This window comes from Neofelis nebulosa, chromosome X (assembly GCF_028018385.1).
Source record: "Neofelis nebulosa isolate mNeoNeb1 chromosome X, mNeoNeb1.pri, whole genome shotgun sequence".
Taxonomy (NCBI): domain Eukaryota; kingdom Metazoa; phylum Chordata; class Mammalia; order Carnivora; family Felidae; genus Neofelis; species Neofelis nebulosa.
The window spans coordinates 89,939,294-89,962,796 of NC_080800.1; the positions used below are offsets into that span (position 1 = coordinate 89,939,294).

The 23,503-nt window shown below is 44.4% G+C and overlaps 1 protein-coding gene across 2 annotated transcripts; it reads left to right on the plus strand.

The window, feature by feature from the left end:
* The first annotated feature begins 11,121 nt into the window (after positions 1 to 11,121).
* LOC131502558 (uncharacterized) lies at positions 11,122 to 16,320 on the plus strand. Of its 2 annotated transcripts, XM_058713368.1 has the most exons (4): positions 11,122 to 11,451; positions 11,536 to 11,596; positions 11,705 to 11,937; positions 12,305 to 16,320. In XM_058713368.1, exon 4 carries the CDS (start codon positions 12,363 to 12,365, stop codon positions 13,935 to 13,937), a length of 1,575 nt encoding a protein of 524 aa, XP_058569351.1. In that variant the 5' UTR covers positions 11,122 to 11,451; positions 11,536 to 11,596; positions 11,705 to 11,937; positions 12,305 to 12,362; the 3' UTR covers positions 13,938 to 16,320. The 2 variants fall into 2 exon arrangements, with proteins under 2 accessions (XP_058569351.1, XP_058569352.1); XM_058713369.1 differs by lacking the exon at positions 11,705 to 11,937.
* The last annotated feature ends 7,183 nt before the right edge of the window (positions 16,321 to 23,503 follow it).

The following is a 23,503-nucleotide window of genomic DNA, read 5'->3' on the forward strand; positions in this document are numbered from 1 at the left end:
AGAATCTGAAGCAGGCTCCAGGCTCTGAGCTATCAGCACAGAACCAGAAGCAGAATTCGAACCCACGAACCATGAGATCATGACCTGAGCTGAAGTCAGACCCTTAATCAACTGAACCACCCAGGCGCCCCTCTATAACATTCTTGAAATGATCAAAACTGTAGAACAGACCAGATTAGCGGTTGCCAGAAGAGTAGGTTACATGCAAGAAGGAAGTGAGTATAGCTATTAAATGGCAACATGAGGCTAACAGAAATGTTCTGATGTTTAAGGTATCAATGTTAATATCTTTGCTGTGATAGTGTGCTACAGTTTTGCAAGATGTTACCATTGGGGGGAATTGGGTAAAGGGTGCAAGAGATCTTTCTGTATTATTTCTTACAACTACATGTAAATCTAAAATTAGTGAGCCACCTGGGTGGCTCAGTCAGCTGAGCGTCTGACTCTTGATTTCAGCTCAGGTCATGATCCCATGGTCATGCGATCAAGCCCCATGTTTGGTTCTATGTTGAGTGTGGAGCCTGCTTAAGATTCTCTCTCTCTCTCTCTCTCTCTCTCTCTCTCTCTCTCTCTCTCTCCCCTCTCATGCCTCTCTCCCTTGCTCACTACTCTCTCTCTCTAAAATAAAAAATAAACAAATAAAAATAAATGATAAGAGATTAGGTAAGCAATTAGAACCCAGGGGTAAAATAGGAATCCCTGAGTCTATACTGATATAAACAAAGAAATCTAAAAAAAAAAAAAAATAGTACTCCATTGAAAGCACACATTCCCTTCCAGCATGGCCAGCGTTACTATGTCCTTGGGGAAGTTGAGCAATGTTTCTTCACCTCAGTTTTCTCTGCTGTAAAACGGGCTTTTTCTTTTCTCATATCTTAGACTGAAAAGAATGAATAAAGTGATCTCTAACTCAGTGAAATAAATAAATAAATAAATAAGTACTCAAAGATGTAAAATGAAAAGTGGAAATCTCTTTCCCTTGCTCATCCTTCAGTCACTGTTCTCAGGGACAAACCCTCTCAATACTTTTAACTGGGCTCTTCTAATATTTACCTACACATTTCTATACGTAATCCATAAGCTTATACTGCTATTTCTTTACCAGGTATTTGTATTATCTAGTGTTTCTTTTTTTTTTTAAATAATTTATTTATGTAAACAATCCCTACCTGCAATATGAGGCAAAACTCACAACCCCAAGATCAAGAGTTGCATGCTCTTCAGGGTGCCGGGGTGACACAATCAATTAAGCATCTGCTCTTGGTTTCGGCTCAGGTCATGATCTCACAGATTCGTGAGATCAAGCCCCAAGTGGGGCTCTGCCCTGGCAGGGCAGAGCCTGCTTGGGATTCTGCTCTCCTTCTCTCTCTGCCCCTCCCTCCCTCCCTCTCTGTCTCTCTCTTTCTCTCTCAAAAATAAAAATAAACATTAAAAAATTTAAAAAAATAAGATGGAAAGGTTGCAAAACTCATCTCATGAATTTGTTACAGTCCTGACACTGAAACCAAGAAAGAACACTGCAAGAAAAATTATAGACCAAACACCTGAATATGTCAAAAATCCAAAATAGAATTTTGGCAAGTCTATTTCAGCAGAGTTAGTAACAAAAAATCATGAGCAAGTAGGGTTCATTCCAAGAATGTAAGGATATTTTAACATTAAAAAAGTCTGGCAGCTTAATCACCACATGAACAGTTAAAGGAGAAATATGTAATTATTTCAGTAGATACAGAAAAAAATATTTAATAAAATACAATGCTCATTCATAATTTTTTTTAAAAAACACCTTTTTTAGCAAACTAGAAATGACCTTTTATTTAACTTGACACAGGATATCAATGCAAAACTGAAAGAAAATATCATACTTAATGGTGAAACTTTAGAGGTCTTCTCATTAAAATAAAAAACAGGGGGTGCCTGGCTGGTTCCATCCGTAGAGCACACGACCCTTGATCTTGGGGTTGTAAGTTCAAGCCCTATGTTGGGTGTAGAGATGACTTAAAAATAAAATCTTTTATTTTTTTAATTAAAAAAAAACTTTTTTTTTTTTAAATAAAGGCAGACTGCCACGTGCAACACCTCATTTGGATGTGTCTGGAGTCTTGGAAGCTTGACTACCCTACGTTCTCCTACAGATGGACCTTGAGAGCTTGTTTGGAGGTTCTAGCAGGGGAGCGCAGCTACTCCTATACCCTTGACGGAAGAATGATCCTCCTCTATCGGGGAAGGTCATCCCCTTCGACTGAGCGTGCAGCTTCGGGAGGGACGCACATGGAGCGGTGAGGGAGGAATGGGACACCCGCCTAGCCAACCAGATCAGCCGAATCAACCCTGGCGATCAATGGGGTGACAAATGTCACAGCCAGATCGCCCTCACATCCAAAAATAAAATCTTTTTTAAAAAAAGTAAAAATAAGACAAGGATACCCACTAGGATTGCTTCTATTCTGCATGGTGTTGAAAGTTCAGATGACTACAATTAAGACAAGCAGCGGTGTCTGGCTGGCTCAGTGAGAGGAACACGTGACTCTTGACCTCAGGGTTGGTTGTAAGTTCAAGCTACCCCTTAGGTGTAGCAAGTACTTAAAAACAAAATCTTTTAGAGGCACCTGGGTGGCTCAGTTGGTTGAGTATCCAACTTCGGCTCACGTCATGATCTTACAATTCGTGAGTTTGAGCCCCACATTGGGCTCACTTGCTATCACCCTGTCAGCGCAGAGCCCACTTCAGATCCTCTGTTCCCCTCTCTCTGCCCCTCCCCAGCTTTTGCTCTCTCTCAAAAACAAATAATAAAACATAAAAAAAAATTTTAAATAAAATATTTTTAAAAAGACAAAAAAAGTACATGAATTAGAAGAGTTGATACCCTCTTATTAGGAGATATATAATTGGCCACATAGACAATCTAAGACACCTAGAGACAAACAAAAGAGAGATTGGATATAAGCTCAACATACCAAAATTAGAAATAAAACAATGATAAATTAGAAATTATAAGAAGAAAAGATATGTAGGATCTTTATGGAGAAAATGACAAAACAAGTAAAGTAAATAAAGGAAGACCTAAATAAATGGAAAAGTATACCTGTGTCTATGGAAGAAAAGGCTTAGTATTATAAAGATGTCAATTTCCCCCAAAATGAATCAACAAATTCAGTGCAGTTATAATAATAATCCCAATGTGGGATGATAAAAGAGGCAGAAATAATCATAACTTGCACAATATACACAACAAATTTTATTTTTATTCCAGTAAACAGTGTTATATTAGTTTCAAGTGGACAATATAGTGATACAACAATTCTATCCATTACCCAGTGCTCATCATGATAAGTGTACTCTTAATCCCTTTCATCTGTTTCACCCATCCTCCCACCCACCTCCCTTCTGGGAACCATCAGGTTGCAAAACAAACTTTAGATGGATTAAAGAACTACATATGAAAAGCAAAACTTTGAGGGGCACCAGGGTGGCTCAGTCAGTTAAGTGTCTGACTCTTGGTTTTGGCTCAGGTCATGATCTCACGGCTTCGGCTTTGTGAGTTCAAGCCTGCTTGTGATCCTCTCTCTTCCTCTCTCTCTGTCCCTCCTCCACTTTTTCTGTCTCTGTCTCTCTCAAAATAAATAAATAAAAACTTAAAAAAAGAAACTTTGAAACTTTTAGTAGAACGTAAAGGAAGGTACATTTATGATCTCAAGGTAAGGAAGGCCTTCTTAAACCAAACACAAAAATCCCAAACCAAAAAGAAATTTCTGATACATTTTAATTAATTATATTTTAAAACCAGTATACAACAAAATGCATCGGAATACAAAAAGACAATTCACAAACTGGAAGGAGATAACTGCAATGCATATAACTAAGAAAGGGTTAGTAGCCAGAATATATAATAAGCATAAAAGAAATAAGTGAGAAAGAAAAACAACTCCAAGGTGGGGGGGGGAGAGGGGGCGGGGGGGGGGGAGCCGTGGAGGAAAGACACAAAAACAGGTGATTCACAGAACTGGAAAGCTAAGTAGACAATAAGCATGTGAAAAGATGCTCATCTTCATTAGTCACCAAGGAAATGCAAATTAAAGCAACAAGATAGCATTTAACACCCATCAGATGGGCTGAAACTTTTAAAAACCCACAGTGCCAAGTGTCAGTGGAGATATGGGGAAACGGAACTTCATATTTTGCTGATGGCGGTGAAACTTTGTAAAACTACTTTGAAGCAGAGTTTAGTGATATCTAGTAAAGTTGAAAATGTGCATCAACAAAGAGCTTGCAATTCTACTTCCTCATCTGTCATGCCATATGAGAGAGATGGTCTCAAAGTGATATGCCATGAAAATGGGTCAGATATAAGTATATAAGTATATTTGTATCCCAGCTTCTCAAGCTTCCATGTGCACACAAACCACCCATGGGTCTTGTTAAAATGTGAGTTCTGATTCAGCAGGGCTGAGGTGGGGCCCATAATTCTGCATTTCTAAGAAGCTCCGGGGTGGGGTGGGGGAGCCCAAGCTGCTGATAGGAAACTTTATTTTGAGTAACAGAGAGATAAAGCCTAGGTTGCCCGAAAAGGCCAGGCAGGTAACATGGGTGTGAAGCTGATTTGGTGGGGACTACAGTGAATTTCAGAGCGCATACCCTGAATAAAGAGGGCAGCTGCTATCCAGCTCAGGCTGCGCGATGCAGATTCAGAGATTCCAATTTCTCAAGAAAGCCTGGAAATCAGGTTTTACATGAGATCTTCCAATTTTGTAGTGTTAACCAGTGTTTAGAGGGGAATGGAAAAACACTCTGTGAGCTCTACACAGCGCATCTTTGGGCAAAATATGACCTGCTGGCCTTCAGTGTGCAATCTCCGATCTAGAGTTAAGGTGGTACCCAACAGGAAACCTGACATCAACCTGTTAAGAGGTCGCCCCTGGTATGGGGGCCTGGGATGGGGAGGGGAAGAGCAGGAGATTGGCTTCTCATCATGACATCTTGTGTATTGTTTGGTCTGTTATCACATGGGCATAGCTTTGATTTTTTTTTATTTTTATTTATTTATTTTTTTACCTAGAAACAGGACTAAATTTCTAGTTGTTCCATATTTGCTTTGCCCATTTTAACTACAATTAAGTTCAAGCTTAATCAGGAACATATCATTTAATTATGGTGTTGCTCTTAGAGGAATCCATTGACCTACTTTCCAATGATCCTTCTATGATGTGAGTTCTATGAATACAACATGGTGAGAACTGAAGATGACCTGATGTGAGGGCATAAAATTAATTCAATTGCATCAACAACCTTCTCAAGGGTCTTATAATTAGCCAGTATTTCAGGAAACATAAAGAATCTAGGATCCCAGGTCTGGGTGGTCGCAGAGATTAGGTTGTGTTGTCCAACATTCTACCAGTACCACTTGGACCTGGTTTTTCTTTAACCATATTGTTCTATGTTCCTGACTTCTCCTTTCATATCACGTAAGGTGTAGAACACACGTCCAGCTCTTAAAATTTTTTTTTAATGTTTGTTTATTTTTGAGGAGGGGAGAGGCAGAGAGAGAAGGAGACAGAGGATCTGAAGCGGGCTATATGCTGACAGCAGAGAGCCCGATGCGGGGCTCGAACTCACAAACTGTGAGATCATGACCTGATCCAAAGTCAGATGCTTAACCAACTGAGCCACCCAGGTTCCCCAAGGTCTTAAAATATTTTTGATTAACAAAAACAACAATAATAGTGGAAATAATAACAAATATGGTGCCTAACACTTTTTGTACACTTACACTATGCCAGGCATTATTCCCAATACTTGAGGTTTATCATCTCATTTGATCCTAGGAAAACCAATTGATAGCTCCCTATAAGTGACTAGTTACTTACAAAGGGAAGATAGCAATGTTACAGTGGAGAAACCTGACAGACATCACCTTAATCATGGGATCAAAAGTAATAATATTGGAAAAATCTGGCATAATGTGCCTGCTGAGATAATGTGCTGAGGACATAACATAATTTCAATAGTATCTTTACCCCAAATACACACTCTTAATTTAATGAGGATAGAACAACAGACATTTTTGGAAATAACTAACCAGCATTTTTCAACTATGTCCATGTCATAAAACACAAATTAAGACTACAAACTATTATAGATCAGAAATTAACAAAACATGACAACTAAATTCGACGTATAATCTTGTTTTGGGTTCTGAAATGGGAAAAATAGCTACAAAGGACAATATTCATAAAAATGATAAATTCGAATATGTACTATAGATTATAGTATTGTATCAATTTTAAATTTCTTGATTTAAATAAATGTACTGCAATTATATAAGAGAATGTCCTTATTCTTAGAAAATATACACTGAAGTATTTAGGGATAAAAGGGCATGATATCTCCAATCTTGCTCCCAAATGGTTCAGGAAAAAAATACACACACGCGCGCACACGCGCGCGCACGCACGCGCACACGCACACACACAGGCAGAATGATAAAATAAATGAAGTAAATTGGGTAAAATATAAGCAATTGTAAGCTTGAATCAATATCAAAACAAAATTTACCAAAAATCAGATAGATACTACTATTACCCTATACTATAGATGAAGAAAATGAGGATCAGAAAGCTGAATCTGGATTCAAACCCAGAGTTGCTGATTCCAAAGTCCATGCTCTTAACTATCAGGGTATATGGGGGTTCTTGGGTGGCTCAGTCGGTTGGGCATCCGACTTTAGCTCAGGTCATGATCTCATGGTTCATGGTTTGGAGCCCCGTGTCCCTTTGGAAATGCTATCTAAGGTCAGTTTGTTAGTCACGTACTTAAGATTTCACCTTGATTTTTCACCTATATTCCTCATATCTCAATGTTACTCTCAGAATGACTACTTTGAAGGGAATGCATGAAGTATGTCATATGTTTTCGAAGTTGTCACATGACTTTATAGATATCTTTATTGGATCTTTTCCAGCCTTTTAAATACATCAAGAACACTAGTTGCTTTAAAAGCTGATGTGGTTTGCAAATACCTTCTCCCATTCTGTAGGCTGCCTTTTGGTTTTGTTGCTTGTTTCCTTCACTGTGCAAAAGCTTTTTATCTTTATTTTATAATGTTTATTTTTGAGAGAGAGAAAAAGAAGAGGGACAGAGAGGGGGGAACAGAGGATCCACAGCAGGCTCCGTGCTCACAGCAGAGAGACCGATTCTGGGCTCGAACTCAGGAACAGTGAGATCATGACCTGAGCTGAAGTCCGACGCTTAACTGACTGAGCCACCCAGGCTCCCCAGAAACTTTTTATCTTGATGAATTCCCAACAGTTCATGATGAGCACTGGGTGTTGTATGTAAGTGACGAATCACTGAATTCTACTCATGAAACCAATATTACCCTGTATGCTAACCAACTAAAACTTTTTTAAAAGGCTGATGTGGAGTGACAAGATAATGTGATGTGGAAAGAATAGTTTTTTTGATTGATGGTTCTGGGACAATGGAGTATCCACATGCAAAAAAATGAAGTTGGATCTGTTACCTCATACATATACAACAATCCACTCAAAATGGATCAGAGACCTAAATGTAAGAGCTAAGACTATAAAACTCTTAGAAGAAAACAGGGAAAAAAATCTTCTTGGCCTTGGATTAGTCAATTAGTCCTTAGAACAGCCAACGTGCAAACAGAAGTTAGACAACGGGGACTTCATCAAAGCTAAAAAATATTTATGCTTCAAAAGACAATGTTAAAAAAGTGAAAGGACAACCCACAGAATGGAAGAAAAATATTTTCAAGCCACATATCTAATAAATGACTTAGATCCAGAATACAAAACAAACACTTACAACTCAATAACAAAAAGACAAATAACCCAATTTAACAATTGGCAAAGGGTTTGAGTAGACATTTCTCTTAAGAAATTATGGAAATGGCCCATAAACACATGAAAAGAGACTTAACACCATTAGTCATCAGGGAAATGCAAATCAAATCCACAGTGAGATACCACTTTACACCCACAAAGATGGCATTAATCAGAAAGACAGTGACAATTATGGGGAAAGCTACGGAGAAGGTGGAATCCTTGTGCACTGCTGGTGGGAATGTAAAATGATCGCTCCCCTGTAGAAAACTGTCTGGCAGTTAATCAAATGGCTAAGCATGAAATTACTACATAATCGAGTGATTCCACTCCTAAGTATATACCCAAGAGAACTGGAAACATAAGCCTGCCCCAAAACCTGCACATGAATGTTTGTAGCATCATTATTCATAAGAGCCAAGAGGTGAAATAACCCAAATATCTGTCCACTGATGAATGGATAAGCAAAATCTGATATCTCCATATCATGTATTAATTGGCCACAAAAGAGAGTGGAGTACTGATGGATGCTACAACATGGATGAACCTTAGAAACAGTATGCTGTGTGAAGGAAGCCATATATAAAGGGCCACACATGATATGATTGCATGTGATTATACAATTCCATTTATAGGAAATGTCCAGGATAGGCAAGTCTATAAAAACAGGGAAGAGATTAGTGGTTGCCAGAGGTGGAGGGGAGAGGACACGTTAAAGAATGATTGCTAGCAGACATGGGATTTTTTGGGGGGGTGATGAAAATGTTCTGGTGTTAGGTTTCAGTGATCAAATCCACACCTCTGTCAACATAGAAAAAAACCACTTGACAGGGTGGATTTTATGGTATGTGAATTATATCTCAATAGAGCTCTTTTTTTTTTAAGTAGGCTCCAGGCCCAGCATGGAGCCCAACACGAGGCCTGAACTCAAGACTCTGAGATCAAGACCTGGACTGAGGTCAAGAGTCAGACGCCCAACTGATTGAGCCACCCAAGTGCCCCTAATAAAGCTATTTTTTTTTTTTTGAGAAAGGGAGGGTGCAAGTGAGTAAGCTCAGAGAGAGAGAAAGAGAGGGGCAGAGACAGAGAGGGAAAGAGAGAGAAGTGGGGCTCACCTGAAGCGGGGCTCTTGCTCACCCAAAGCAGGGCTTGAACTCACAAACCACACGAGATCATGACCTGAGCTGAAGTCAGATGCTTAACCAAATGAGCCATCCAGGTCCCCCAATAAAACTATTTTTTTAAAAAGGCAACATCTAAGCTCCTACTCAGAAATTGCTTTAGGCTTTTTACACTTCCCCATGCCTCACTACTCACCTTCCCTGTCCTCTCAGCCATGTCTGATTATGTATTTGCATTCTAACTTTCCAGCTTCCCCATTGACTTTGAAGAGCCCCAGGATTTGGACATTCCACCCACAATTGTTTCAGCGATGGGCACGTAACACATGTCAGCACAATTAGTACCAACAAGACCCAATTTAGGGACTCCCAATGCTCTACCAGGGAGGGGATGCCGCTGTTGGATTAGGCATTGTGAGACAGAAGGTATCAGGGGTTTCCGGTAAGGTTCTGAAAATGGAAACCAACCCCCAAGGAAGTATCTCTAATGGCTCCCGATAAAATAATTGACACTCTGTGTTAACCCATGCATGCAGTTGGCTCTACCTCTAACATTTAAGCTTATAGTGAATTACAAATGACCTGTTTTGCGTAAGCCTGTGTGGGTCTTTTCATTTACTTATTTTTGGTCACTTGCAATGAAAGAATCCTAAATGATATCAAAGGAGGGATAGGTTCCAGCCTATCAAAGGAGGGACACCAGACATTTCCATGACCCATGTAATGTGGACTCTCATGAAATATACAAATGAAACGGGCATCCAACAGTTGTCCCTCTTTATCTGAAAAGCTGGAAAGAAAGTGGTACCATGCAGCAGGATGGTGCGGGAATCAAGAGTTGCTATCCAAAAGCCAGAGAGGTTTATTGCCAACAAAGGGGGCAAAGAACGTGAAGGTCTCAATAACCTGGAGAAAGGATAAATAATTAGGTTGGTTTTGGATAAACTAGCAGAATCCCCACATGAGAAACTGCATTCGCTCTCTACGAGAGCCAGCCAAAAGAACACCTATAAATATGTGAATAGAGGCTTGGAAACAAGCAGAAACTCAAATGAAGGTCGTCACCTCAGAGAACCCAGAATGAAATGTGACTGTAACTAAGGAACGTGACGTCCAAGTATATATTCTGCTGCACTCAGCCCCTGCTTGGCACATAGCAGTGTCGTTAAATGTGTGTTGAGTTAGAGTGGATCTGTGTGAACACAAGGGTCCACACACCAGGGGGACATCTAAGGAGTCTCAAATAGGCAGTCATCATCCACATGAAGTCCAGGGGACAGGACATCTCACATAGATAGAAACATAATTAGGAACATGCATATGGATATGCTTAGAGACAATACGGAATGAGACCGACATCCACCACTGGACTACAGACCTACTCACAGTGCGGGGACCTGACCTTGGACTCTTCTGCGTTGAACAAGGTAAATTTCACCTACTGTGGCCTCTTGGCAGCCAGCCAGCTGGCTTTCATCTAGCGATAACCTCTGCATTTGTCATGAGCTAAGCTAGCCTTAGCACCGCAGCTATGTTAACCTATGTACCAAGTGGTGAAAAAGCTAACCATTGCATCAGGGAAGATGTTTAAAAGGCAGAAACTGTGCTAGCTAGTCAGTGCATGTGATTTTCTGCTCTGTGATTCCTCTTCCTACAGTCTTAAATTGGGAGCCATTGAAAGACGATTAGGTGAGACTATCGCCCATGCAGAAAGAGTTCTAGGCCCCTTGTGGCCCCCAAGAGTAGGTCCAGAGGGCCCTTCCCCCACCTCCACTGGGCACACCGCATTCACAGAGACACTGCTGCGTCTCCTGTTCTAGATAAAAACACGTCCCAGATAAAAACAAAACAAAAACAAGCTTTCCATTTGTAAACCTACTTGGTCAATGCCAGGGCTTGCTTTGCTGTTTTGTGTGGTTACACTTTCTTATCAAAGGAAAACACAGGGGCTCCATTGAGCTCTGTGTGTTCATCATAACTACAGAAAGGGAGTTTGATCCCTCCTTCATTTATTTTATTATTTTTTTTTTGATAAAAAGGCCAACAAAAAAAGTTTGCTCGGAGAGAAAGGATATTATGTAAATAATTAGCCCATTCCAAGATTCTGTTGCACATATATATAGTGCAGTAGAGAGCTGAAGGAAAGGAGGAGAATTTGCAAGACGACAGGACAGTTTATGAATCTGAGAAACAGGCATTGCCTCTGGAGTCCTGCTTATCTAGAATTTGTGAAGAATAGGTTGGAATGAGGCCTTCAGCCCAGATCTGGATGTTCACCCTACGAAGAATCAGAAACCAGTAAAGGAGGCCTAAATGCTAATGCCATGCTGAGCTGAACAGAATCTCTTCACCCATTTATGAAGAGGCTGTGTTACCAAGTTGTGTAGATGCTCAGGGTCTCTGGCATGTGCACCAATTCTTCTACATGGGACCAAAAAGAGAAAGCTTGAGAAGAAACTCTGACAAAGTGTTTCTAGGATAGTCAGGTAAGAGTCTGCTCAGACAGGCCCCTCTGGGGGAACCTGGGCAGGCTGACTTTGTTGATGCTTTTTTCTCCTCTGATTTTATAGGCTCAGCCACTGCTTTCTCACCTATGGTTTGGTCTCCCAAGACTGTCTGAGGCATCAAAAGGTAACCATGCTGAAGTCTATACCTGACCATTAACCCATGTCTCTGTACCTCTTTCTTGGGTGCAAATGGGAATGTTCCTGCAAATATCTTCCGTTGTTGTTTTTCCAGTGTTGTCCTCTGCTTTCAAAGAAGACAGTGCTGATGTTGAAGGCTGGTGAAGACCAAAAGTTGTGTCATCCATCAGCATTTTGAGGGCATCCAGAGTTTCTGGTAGATATACCACACGAGCAGTCATAGATCTGGCCCTGCATTGATGAGCCAGCCGCCAATGAGAACAGCTGTCTGACACCTTCAACTAGTCCACAGCCTCCCCAACCTGCTGTGTTCCGAAATCGTTTCAGGTATCCCTGGGGCCTAGTGTTGCTTTCAGCCCTCAGAAATGATGCTTGATACCCTCCTTCAAGAAGGGGCTTGTTGAGGGGCGCCTGGGTGGCTCAGTCAGTTAAACGTCCTACTCTTGATTTGGCTCAGCTCATGATCTCACGGTTCGTGCGTTCGACCTCTGCATCGGGCTGTGTGCTGACAGCGCGGAGCCCACTTGGGATTCTCTCTCTCTCCCTCTCTGTCCTTCCCTTTCACTCAATCTCTGTCTCTCAAAAATAAATAAGTAAACATTTTAAAAAAGAAGAAGAAGAAGAAGGGGCTTTTGGCTAGCCTTGACTAAACTCACATTTGCGTCTTGGGTTACTTCTGCTCTCTCTGCTCCAGGATAACGCTTTACCTGACCCGGTAACAGAAGCACAGGAAAATCAGAGGGGGCAGAAACATGGAAAAACACATTCTAACTCACATGGAGCCTCCGATGACCCAGGCATGCGACACGGACCCGGCCACGGCGGCAGCACCTGCAAGAGCCCCGCCTGGGCTTCAGACTCCGCTTGAAGGTGCTGTGTCCGCCGCAAGTAGTGGGGTACATGTGGGACAGGAAAGCATGGAGCCAGGAGAGTACGATGAGGTGGAAAAAATGTCTGTTCTTAGTTTGGGGCCGAGCGCTGAGGCTGACGCCCCACACGCAGGTGAGGTTCCGGGTCACGCTGCGTTGCAGGGGACCAGCAGCCAGGGCAACACAGGGAAGAAAACCAGCCGGAAAAGGAGGAATAGAAAGGAAAACAAGGTTGTATATCTCCCCTGGCCTCTGACGCTACAGACCCGGGCGTCTTCTGCAGCCCCAGTTCTGGGCCAGACTTGTGTCACAGGGGCTCTGCCGATTGCTGATACCGGAGTCGGCGCGGTGTATGAAAACAGGGAGGAAGGGGAGTGGGATGACAAGGTACCCGTTGCCACCTGGCCTGAGAAGGCACATGCTGGCGCCCCACTGCCAGCAGAAAGTACAGCTCAGGCCTCTCTTGAGGAGGCGTCAGTGGCAGCCAATGAGGAGATAAAAGGAGACCAGACAGGCAGCCATAAAGGGAGAAATAAAAAGAACAAAAAGGTCATGGCCAGTCCTTGGCCTCTGACAGTACAGGCTTGGGTGTCGTTCACAGGCCCAGGCCAGATGCAGATGGCTACAGCAGGGGCATCGTCATTTGCTAGTGACGGTGTCAACGCGGGGCCTAAAAGCAAGGGTCAGAAGGGTGAGGCAAATAAAACGTCAGCCGGCACTCCGTACCAGAGTGCACAGGACGGTGCCCCCGGCTCGGCTGAGGGTCTGGGGCAGGCCTCGTGGGAGGGGGCGTCCCCCCCTGCTGACAGCCCAGAAAATGAGGAGAAGAGAACCGCCTATAAAAGAAGGAATAGAAAGGAGAGAAGCGTCTCGGCTGGTCCTTGGCCTCTGACAGTACAAGCCTGGGCATCATTTGCAACAGCAGACCAGGTGCAGACTCGACCCCAGGGCGAGTCTTCTGTTGCAAGTATGGGGGTTAATGTGGGGCCAAGGAACTGGCCCCAAACAGAGTATAGTGAGGAGGGAGCACAGGCCGTTCTTCCTTGGCCTGAGACGGTCCAGGCTGGTGCCCCCTTCCCGGCAACAGCCCCGGGACAGGTTTTACTGCAGGGGCATCTTTCCCAAGACCTACATTCCAAGGTGAGACAAATGTGTTGGAGACCCCAAGGGAGAGAGGGGGAACTGGTTCCGAGCAATCCAGAGCAAGTTCGGGAACCCTGTCAGGGGTGTAGAAGAACTGAGAGACACCTGAGGGACCAGGACTTCTGGGAATGCACGGTGATGAATTTTGCTAGGCAGGTGGATTGTTGCTATTGTGGGGAGCTCTGCTCACAACAGCAGATGGAGGCTTTGACCCTGACCAAAGCCCACACCCACATCAGCACTTCAGTGATGGGACCAGAGAGGGAGAGGGCTAAATCTCAGGCAGTCTGGATGGAGAAATGGGGAGGTTTTTAAGACGCAGAGGAGAAAAGAAAGAGACCTAAAGAGTATTTTGGGTCCTGGAAGTGCCACCGTCTGTATCTGTTGGGAAGGAGGTGTTTAAATGCCACTCTGAATAGGGGGCGCCTGGGTGGCTCAGTCTGTTAAACGTCCAATTCTTGATTTTGGTTCAAGTCCTGATCCCTCCGTTCATGGGATCAAGCCCCGCTTCAGGCTCTGCTTGGGATTCTTTCTCTCTCTGCCCCTCTGCTCACTCCCACTCTCTCTCTCTCTCTCATAAATGAATGAATGAATGAATGAATAAATAAATAAATAAATAAATATTTAAATGCTACTTTGAGGAAAGGGAGGCTCAGTACCCAATTGGCAAATTTCCCTGTTACATGGTAACATCACCAAGTACTCCCTGCAAGGGTGATTTCTCTCCAAAAATAAGTTTTGGGTTTGTGGAGAATTGGCGCATACATGTAACACTTAAGAAAAGCAAAAATGCTTTTTTCCCTATGTTCTTTCCCCTAACATTTTCAGCATTGTTGAGAAAGGTGAGTTACCTATAGCTGATAAGCCGTATTAGAGTTTTAGAGTGTCAACCAGTGATAGAATGTGTATTGGATCCTGAGCATACCTCTCTTGACTGGAAAGTGTTATTGTGTATATTGCATATTAGATTGTAAACTGACTTGATGATTGCATTTTGCTCTAAGACTGGCCAATTTACACTTGCTCAGAGCACAGGCTCTAGAGCCACAATGCCTGCGATCTAAGCCCAGCTTGGCACTCACTCTTCTCTTCTGGGCCCCAGTCTATCACCTGGGGGTAATAATAGCACCTGCCTCATATATTGTGTGATTAAATGAGTTAATACATATGAAGCATGTAGACTAGTACATGGCATATAATAAGCCCTCAGACACTAACACCTATCATTGCTTTTAACTTTCAACAGTAAATGTCATGGAAGGGTCTAGCACCGTGGTACTATGTGCATTAAAAGTTACGCAAATGGCAGTGCCTACGTGAGGCAGGAGACGATGCCTCCGTTTACAATTATGGTAACAAAGATTCTTCAAGCCAAGGGGAAAGACGCTACTCAAGGGGGAAAAGCAGGCAATAAAATGGTAGCTATCGTTCTGAGGTGCACGATCTCAACCATGTCAGGACAAGGTAGCACAATAAAGGCTGGGGGAGAATACGTTCCTGTGCTAATATCCCTTACTGCTGGATGGGGGGATCGTGCCCGGCTGATGCGTTTCTGCTTCCTAGTTCTCTTGTGTAACGTCCAAATGTCTGCGTCACCGTGGCATCAGCAGATAATCAGCATTCATCAAGGAGGGTGACAAGGACAAGGACGGGGAGCCCTCCCGCCGGTGGACTTGTTGGAAGGAGTCGCCCAACGTGGAGGGTGCTCAGGGGATGGGACCCTCCCCAGGGAGGACTCCCCAGCCTGCAGCTGCAGAAAGAGAGGTCCAGGCACCTTTGGCTGGCGCTGGACAGGACGCACACAGCTCTGCCCACCGGCAAGGAAGGGAGGGACTTCCCTTGCCTGATTTTGCTCTGACTCAGTGGTTGCTCCCACCTGCCACCTGTGTTGAAATCTTCCCTGGAAGCTTGGCTGGACAAGGAGGCTGGGCATACGCTGAGATTAAAAAGTAAACTTTTGTATTGGCCTTTCGTATGGCGTGGCTTTGGGGGCGATTTAGTTAAAATGGTGTCCTGATGCGTGCCCTGGCAACACTGAAGGGGTAGATATTCATGGGGGGCTCTGAGGGGGTCCACGTGCCCCCTTTTATGTGTCCTGGATGCTCTAGCAGGGCCTTTGGGCACTTTTGGAGAAGCGTCTTTGTGAAGGGGCAGGAGGGATTTTTCTGATATCCACTCATCCTCCTGCCCCGAGGGGTCCAGCTCCACCCTGATCTCGCTTGAAGGGGACATTGTACCCCCTAGTTGGCTACATGCCTTGCTGTTAAACCTAGAGGCTTAACCAGAACAGGGACTGGGTATATATATGAGTCGGGGCCACATAGCCTCACTACCCCTCTCTCTAACCTCAGGGAGGGGCTCTCTGATATGAATCAAGGTTAGAATATGGGAGATGAAAGAACAGGAACAAAGGAGTCCGTGATTTCTTTCTGCCAGGTGAGTCCTCTCCTCTGCTTCTTCCACATTACTAAAGCCAGGGCAGGAGAGCTAAGCAGGGCAAGGGGACGGGCAGGGGAAAGGGAATAAGAAGTTGGTTGCCCTGTTCTTGGGTTGGCCCAAGTTTAAAGCTAGAAGAGAGGGTAAAGGGGGTCTGAGTTACCTTCACTGTTCAGCTCAGCTTACCAGGGTAAGAGAGTCAAAAAGGATGTGAGGTGGAAACACCTATAACTGTGAATAAAGATTGCATTTGCCTGACATATTTCCTGTGTCACGTTAGTCTTGACAAACTTCAAGTACAAGAGCACACAACTGACAAGAGTCTTGGTATGGTGTTGCGGAGGGAACCCAGGCATCTGAGAAGCACAGCTGGTCTTGTGGCTGTCCTTTATGCTACCATGAGCATGGCTGGCACCTAACAAAAAGTGGCAGCCGGGAGAAAGAGGGGTGGCCCAACCAGACCCCAGAGAACTGTTCTGTTACAAAGGCAGGGCAATGGAGTCGCTCACCATGGGATAAGCCTTTTTTTAAGGTTCATTTATTTTTGAGAGGAGGGAGGGGCAGAGGGAAAGAGGGAGACACAGAGTGTGAGGCAGGTTCCAGACTCTGAGCAGTCAGCACTGAGCCTGATGCGGGGCTCGAACCCATGAGCTGTGAGATCGTGACCTGAGCCCAAGACCAATGCTCAACTGACTGAGTCACCCAGACGCCCTGTGAGCTAAGCTTTTTAAGCTGAGCTTTCTAGGCACAGCAACTTATTTCTGCCTGTTTCCAAACCAGATACTTCTGCCTGCCTTTCTTCCCTAAGAGGACTTTGCATTTCCAGCCCTGTCTCCCACGGCTGCCTCCCGGGGGCCCCAACAGGAGCCATCCACTTCAACCAATCTGCTCATGTTAGTGCCGCCCAAATACTCTATGAACATCCCAACCTGCAGGTTTTTCTCAAATTGTCCCCTACGCCTGGCCTGCCTTTCTCTCCCGAGACACCATTCGCACCCCATTCCCGACCGCAAAGCCCCACCAGGCCTCCTCTCAGCCCAGTGATGCATTTTCGTGGCTTCATCCGGGGCTTTATTTTTTCACCTGAACCAAAGCTGATAACTCTGTTGCTTCAGGGACTCAATGAAGTTTTGTTGTCAAAAGTATTCCTGCAGGACATATATTGTTCTAAAACTCAGGCAGCCACTTGGGGGTCACTTCCTGTATACATGAAGTGGGCTGGGTTCCCAAGAGACTATGCTTTAATCTCACAGCTAGGTAACGAAATTGCTGGATATCATTCATTTCCCATAAAATAAACGAGTTCCCAGGGGGTGGAGGTGGGGGAGCCCTGAAAACACAATGCCTCTTTCATAGGATTTGCCTTAGCTTACAGTCCTGAAGTTCTCACAGTTTATACAGTCCTTAGCTCCCAAGAAGTTCATAGTGCTCTTTGATATCAAAACATGCTGTCCTGGGACCCAGCCTGGCTAGCTCAGTTGGTAGAGCATGCGACTCTTGACCTCCGGATCGTGAGATTGAGCCCCATGTTGGGTGGAGAGATTAGTTAAATAAAAAAAAAGTGAAATAAAATATTTTTTTAAAAACACGCTGTCCTTAATATATGACCATGACATCATTGAACCGTTAGCAGTAGGGTGGCTTTTGAAGTTGTTTTGTCACCACGGATGAGGCTACCCTCAATCTTGAAGTCTCTTATTCCTTATGACCAAGGGCAGCCATTTTCCAGCCAGGGTCCAGCCTTGGAAGGGAGCCTAGCTAACTGACGCGCTAAGTCCCCTACCCTGTCCGCGAGCTCTAACCACCTCAGCTGAAGAACAGCCCTGAGAGAAGAACCCAGAAGAACAGAAGAGTTCTGAAGAACTCAGAGTCCCAGAAGACTGAAGAACCTCGGTTTCACCCGTGAAACAAAACTAACAATAGTACCCATCTCTTAAGATCGTTGTGAGGATTAAAAGAGAGAATACATGTCAAGTGTGTGGAGTAATACCTGGCATGTATTGAAGTATTCATCTTGGCTACGACGATTGCTCATCTCCAGGGAAGAAACCCAGAGCATAAGTATTCTGCCGTGCAGGATTTGGTTTGCCCTATAACCTGGTGCCAAGCACTTCCCCATCTGCATTTGGTTATCAGACTACACTCCTTGACAGTCAGGCAATGCCCACCCCCCACCCCACCTATCCTAACATTACCCAAGGGCTTTTGGGGGATCAGACCCTGCCATGGGTGCTGCAAAGAGACATAAAAAAAATATTTTCTCTTCCTTCAGTGAGCTCAACAGCTACCTTGGGAAATGGGCCCAAAGGAAGGCACAGTGAGCACAGCCCAAACCCACTGGGCCTATGCACAGGCAGGCCCAGCCCCACAACATGTTTTTAACCCAAAGATAAGAAAGCCACAATAAAAGGCCAGGGAGTTATCTTAGATATTTCTGGGTTTTTTTTAAAAATGAGGGGTTTGGAGGGGCGCCTGGGTGGCGCAGTCGGTTAAGCATACGACTTCAGCCAGGTCACGATCTCGCGGTCTGTGAGTTCGAGCCCCGCGTCAGGCTCTGGGCTGATGGCTCGGAGCCTGGAGCCTGTTTCCAATTCTGTGTCTCCCTCTCTCTCTGACCCTCCCCCGTTCATGCTCTGTCTCTCTCTGTCCCAAAAATAAATAAAAAAACATTGAAAAAAAAATTTAAAAAAAAATAAAATAAAATAAAATAAATGAGGGGTTTGGTGTGTTAACCACATCTGTTATTTACCCAAAATTATGCTGGATACTGTGAGAATACCCCTACGCTTATTTATCCGCCTACCTACCTACCTACCTACCTATTTCTCATTTCAGCAGGGGGCTGGGCCCTTGAAGAGGTTCCTATCTAGCAAAAGTCTTCAAACAAATTTTTTTAATTAATTAATTAATTAATTAATTTATTTATTTATTTATTTTGAGAGAGAGAGAACATGCATGCACTGTCACACACACGAGAGTGGGAGAGGGGCAGAGAGAGAGGTAAGGAGAGAGAGAGAGAGAGAGAGAGAGAGAGAGAGAGAGAGAGAGAATCCAAGCAGGTGCTATGCTGTCACCCGAGACCGGGCTCAAACCCACAAACTGTGAGATCATGACCTGAGCCGAAATCAAGAGTCAGACGCTCAACTGACTGAGCCACCCAGGTGCCCCTTCAAACAATTTTTTTTAATGTAACCAAAGGACAAAACATCGTATGACTCCACTTATATGAGACACCTAGAACAGTTAAATTTATAGAAACAGAAAGTAAAATCATGGCTACCAGACACTGGGAAAGGGGCATGGAGAGTTATTGTTTAATGGATACAGAATTTAAATTTGGGATAATGTAAAAGTTCTGGAACTACACAGTGGCAACAGTTGAACAACAACATGAATGTACTTACTGCTACAGAACTCTACACCTAAAAATGGCTAATATGGTATATTTTATGACAGGGAATGCAAGGCTACAAAGACAAACAAAAAAAGCCTTACACGCTAATTTCCACAACTGTGCTGAAATTCATTTCTGGCCATAAGGAATTCGGAAGAAGGAAAGCTCAAGGAAGGGTAGAGCAGCTCCAGAAAGTGTTACAGAAGAGCCAAGATATGAGCCAGACTTAGATGAAAGGGTACAATTTGGAAAAGCAATGAAGAGAGAATTGCTGGAGCAGAGGTACCCAGAGACAGCAATGAGTCCTAACAGTGAGCACAGTAGCCCCACAGAGAAAGGCCTATGTGCTTAAGAGAGCAGTTGGGGGGGGGGGGGTGGTGCCTGGGTGGCTCAGTCAGTTAAGTGCCCAACTTCAGCTCAGGTCATGATCTCGCAGCTCATGGGTTTGAGCCCCGCACCGGGCTACCTGCTGTCAGTGAAGAGTTCACCTCTCTCCTCCCCTCCCTCCCTCTATCTCCCCCCCCCCACCTCTGTCTCTCAAAAAAAAAAAAAATTAAAAAATGTAAAAAAAGAGAGAGCAGTAGGAACCATGGCTGCTTGAGTAGGGTGGGGGCCTGACCACAGAAGGACTTGAACAGCAGGCAGACATTTCAGTTGGAAGCCTTGGGCACTAGAGATTCATTATAGTATTATACAACTTCATTTTGTACTTCCAAAATCTGAGCAACGTTTGCAGTCTAGTTACTTATAATAAACCTGGTTTCAGAAATATACTGTAATTATGTAAGATGTCACCATTGAGGGGAATCTGGAGGATGTGTACAAGGGACCTCCCGGCCCTATTTCTCAAACGTCTTGGGAGTCTGTAATTATTTCAAAACCAAAGCTTAGAAAATGAATACTTGAAAGATCGATCTGTCATGTGTGTGCATGATGGAGACAGGATGAAAGGAGACCAAATGGAGACAGGATGAGAAGTTGTTCTGAGCATGTATCTCTTCACCTAAACATGGTTCACTCAGAAAAGAGGTTGGCCCTGGGTAAACGAAACTCTCATTCGTGTGGTTCAGTCAAGGAGAAAAACCTGAATTTATTGCACCTGAGAGCCAAATGCTATGTTTTGCTGGACGAAGATGTTTGGTCTTGTAAGTTTGGAGTTAAGAGTGATTTTGGGGGTTCCTGGGTGGCTCGGTTGGTTAAGCGTCCGACTTCAGCTCGGGTCATGATCTCGTGGTTTGTGAGTTCGAGCCCCGCATTGATCTCTATGCTGACAGCTCAGGGCCTGGAGCCTGCTTCAGATTCTGTGTGTGTGTCTCTCTCTGTCCCTCCCCTGCTCGTTCTCTGTCTCTCTGTCTCTCTTAAAAACAAACATTTTTTAAAAAGTGATTTTCTAGTCAGTCATCTAGAAGTGAGTCAGGCTGTGACATGGTGAACAGCAATCTGTTTATAAAAAGGCTATGGGGGTCCCCAGCTGGCTTAGTCGGTAGAGCGTGTGACTCTTGATCTCAGGGTTGTAAGTTAGGACCTCACACTGGGTGTAGAGATTACTTAAGAAAAAAAGACTATGAATCATTTAGATGTTGGACCACCAAACTGGAGCTTGTTCTCTAGGAAAACACAATGGAAATACCTCTAAACACCTGTAGCCCACAGAGAAGGTACTGGGCTTCGTATATTCTTCTGCAGCAAGTGAGTGGGCATGTGGCTGTACAACATGCCCGTTGAGTGACAGTGACTCCAAAGACCATCAGCCAAACATTATCTGCTTACCCAACCGAGCCCGCTTGGTATCTAAAATCTACAAAAGAAAAAGCTGGTCAGCATTTGAAGAGGAAGCAGAAATGACTACCTCAAGATATGTCACTTTGGCATGAGGACTGTTTTGAGCTAAAGGCAATCAAAACCCTGTGGATTCAGGAAAAGCTCTTTACCTCCTGCCCAATTGCCTATATTTTTCTTGGAAAGGGGACTTGTAGCCAGGGGTGAGCAATTACCAGAGATACCTTTTTTACCTAAGAATCTTATGTGCATGCCAGGTGTGAGAAGTAAGGCAGATGATACATTTTCAGAAATACCAAATAAAGGCTGTGCGGTCTAGTTAACAGTAGGTTTACAACCTATTGGAAATATATATGAACCCTCCCCCCATAATGGAGTCCCAAACCCTTGGACACTTCACTTCCTGGTTCTTCTTCCCCTCTTCGTTTTGCGGGCTTATTCTCCCGGGATTTGCAAGCAGCATGTGCTGAAGAAGAAAGGAGGGACCGAAAGTTTCTGCATCACTTCAGGGAATGTACATTTGTTCCAATCAGACTACTTTTTGCCTTACATGGGTATAGGCGACTTCTGGGTAAGGCTGTAACCTCTGTGGTACTCAGCCAATGAGGAATCAGGGGAGGGACTTCATGCTAGGAAATAAATTGCCTGCTGTAACTGCCATGGGTGTGCCTGTCCATCAGACACCTGCTCTTGCAAGAATGTTGATTAAAGCCTCACTTCACTGTGCTCCAAGTCTCCATGTCCCTCCTTTGATTGGGTCAGTGGACTTATTTCTCCCACCAGGGCAAACTCCATTTTGAAACATCCCCTCTTGCCTTTCTGTGAGTGGCCTTCCTCCCCTTGGTATCCCCAGACCTCTACCCCTTTCCTCAGCTCAGGATGTTTTAGGGCTCCCATACACACACAATTGAATTTGGTTTTCTCCAGTTAATCCATCTTAAGTCAATTTCATTATTAGACCAGTCAAACAACCTAGGAGGGAGGGAGGGGACATTTCTCTGCCCCTCCACATTTCTTTTCAGAAAGCAGATGTTGGTTGGGTGGGCAGGAGGTGAAGAGACAGGAGCTGGAGGGCATCCTTCTAGATCCTCTCTATTGATAGGTGGCTAGCCCATCCTCCCAGCTGACTGGGACCTTGGAGGAGCCACTGGGAGTAAATCCCACCAGCTGGCTTCAGCTGGCCGCCTGGATGCAAAGCAAAAGTGGAGTGGGAAGGTGACCAGAAGTAACTAGTAGCTCTTTTCCCCATTTCATCCTCCATTTGCCCTTTTATGCAGTCTATGCCCTGTATCCCATTCGGTGTTTTGCTTCAGCATTTCTTTCTTGGGGATGGGGCTCCTACTGCCGCTTGAATTTGTTTTCCATCTTGCACAGCAGCTGGCTTCCTTAAGTCTTCTGAGGTAGCCCAATTATCTTGATTGTTTCAGTTTGGGCTACAGAACTGAACCAGCCAGTCATGAATGCACAGAGGATTTATCACTTAATAGCTGAACCGCTTGGGTCATTAAGGAGTAGGACAGAAACAGCGCAGGGATTGTTAACCTTGCAGAAAATGTAACATGGAGATGGGAGACAGCCGTTTGCTTCCTGTTGTACTTTTTAAGGCTCCCCTCTGTGAAAGGACAGCTTGTGTTTTGCCTTTGTGGCCTTGGGGGTCGGAAGCGTAGTTTGGGGCTTCCGCATGGCAGGGTGAAGGGAAAACAGACAGGACAGTTTGGGACTTCTGGGAGCAAGCTGTGTACTTTGGGCTTTGCATATGCCTTCAGACTGCTTCCTGCAAGGCCTGCTCTGGAGGTATTTGCATGATTTCCTAGGCAGATATTTGCATTGACCTGGGTAGGTAGCTCAGTTCTGATCTTTCCCTCTGCTCCTGTGTGGCTCCAGGGAGAGGACAGAATGAGTTTGCCAAAGGGACTCAAAAGCTGAATGTCTTCCTTCATCGTGCCCAAAACTCCATTGTTGGGACACCTGGGTGGCTCAGTCGGTTAAGTGCCTGACTCTTGGTTTCAGCTCAGGTCATGATCTCATGATTCATGGGTTCAAGCCCTGCATTGGGCTCTGCACTGGCAGTGCATAGTCTGGTTGGGATTCTCTGTCTCCCTATCTCTCTGCCTCTTCCCTAGTCACACTGTCTCTGTGTCTCTCAAAATAAATAAATGAACTTAAAAAAAAAAAACTCCAGGGGCGCCTGGGTGGCTCAGTCGGTTAAGGGTCTGACTTAGGCTCAGGTCATGATCTCGCGGTTTGTGGGTTCAAGCCCTGCATCAGGCTC

Excerpts from the sequence above, each read along its gene's own strand:
- LOC131502558 (XM_058713368.1), top strand. The coding sequence starts at position 12,363 with ATGGAAAAACACATTCTAACTCACATGGAGCCTCCGATGACCCAGGCA.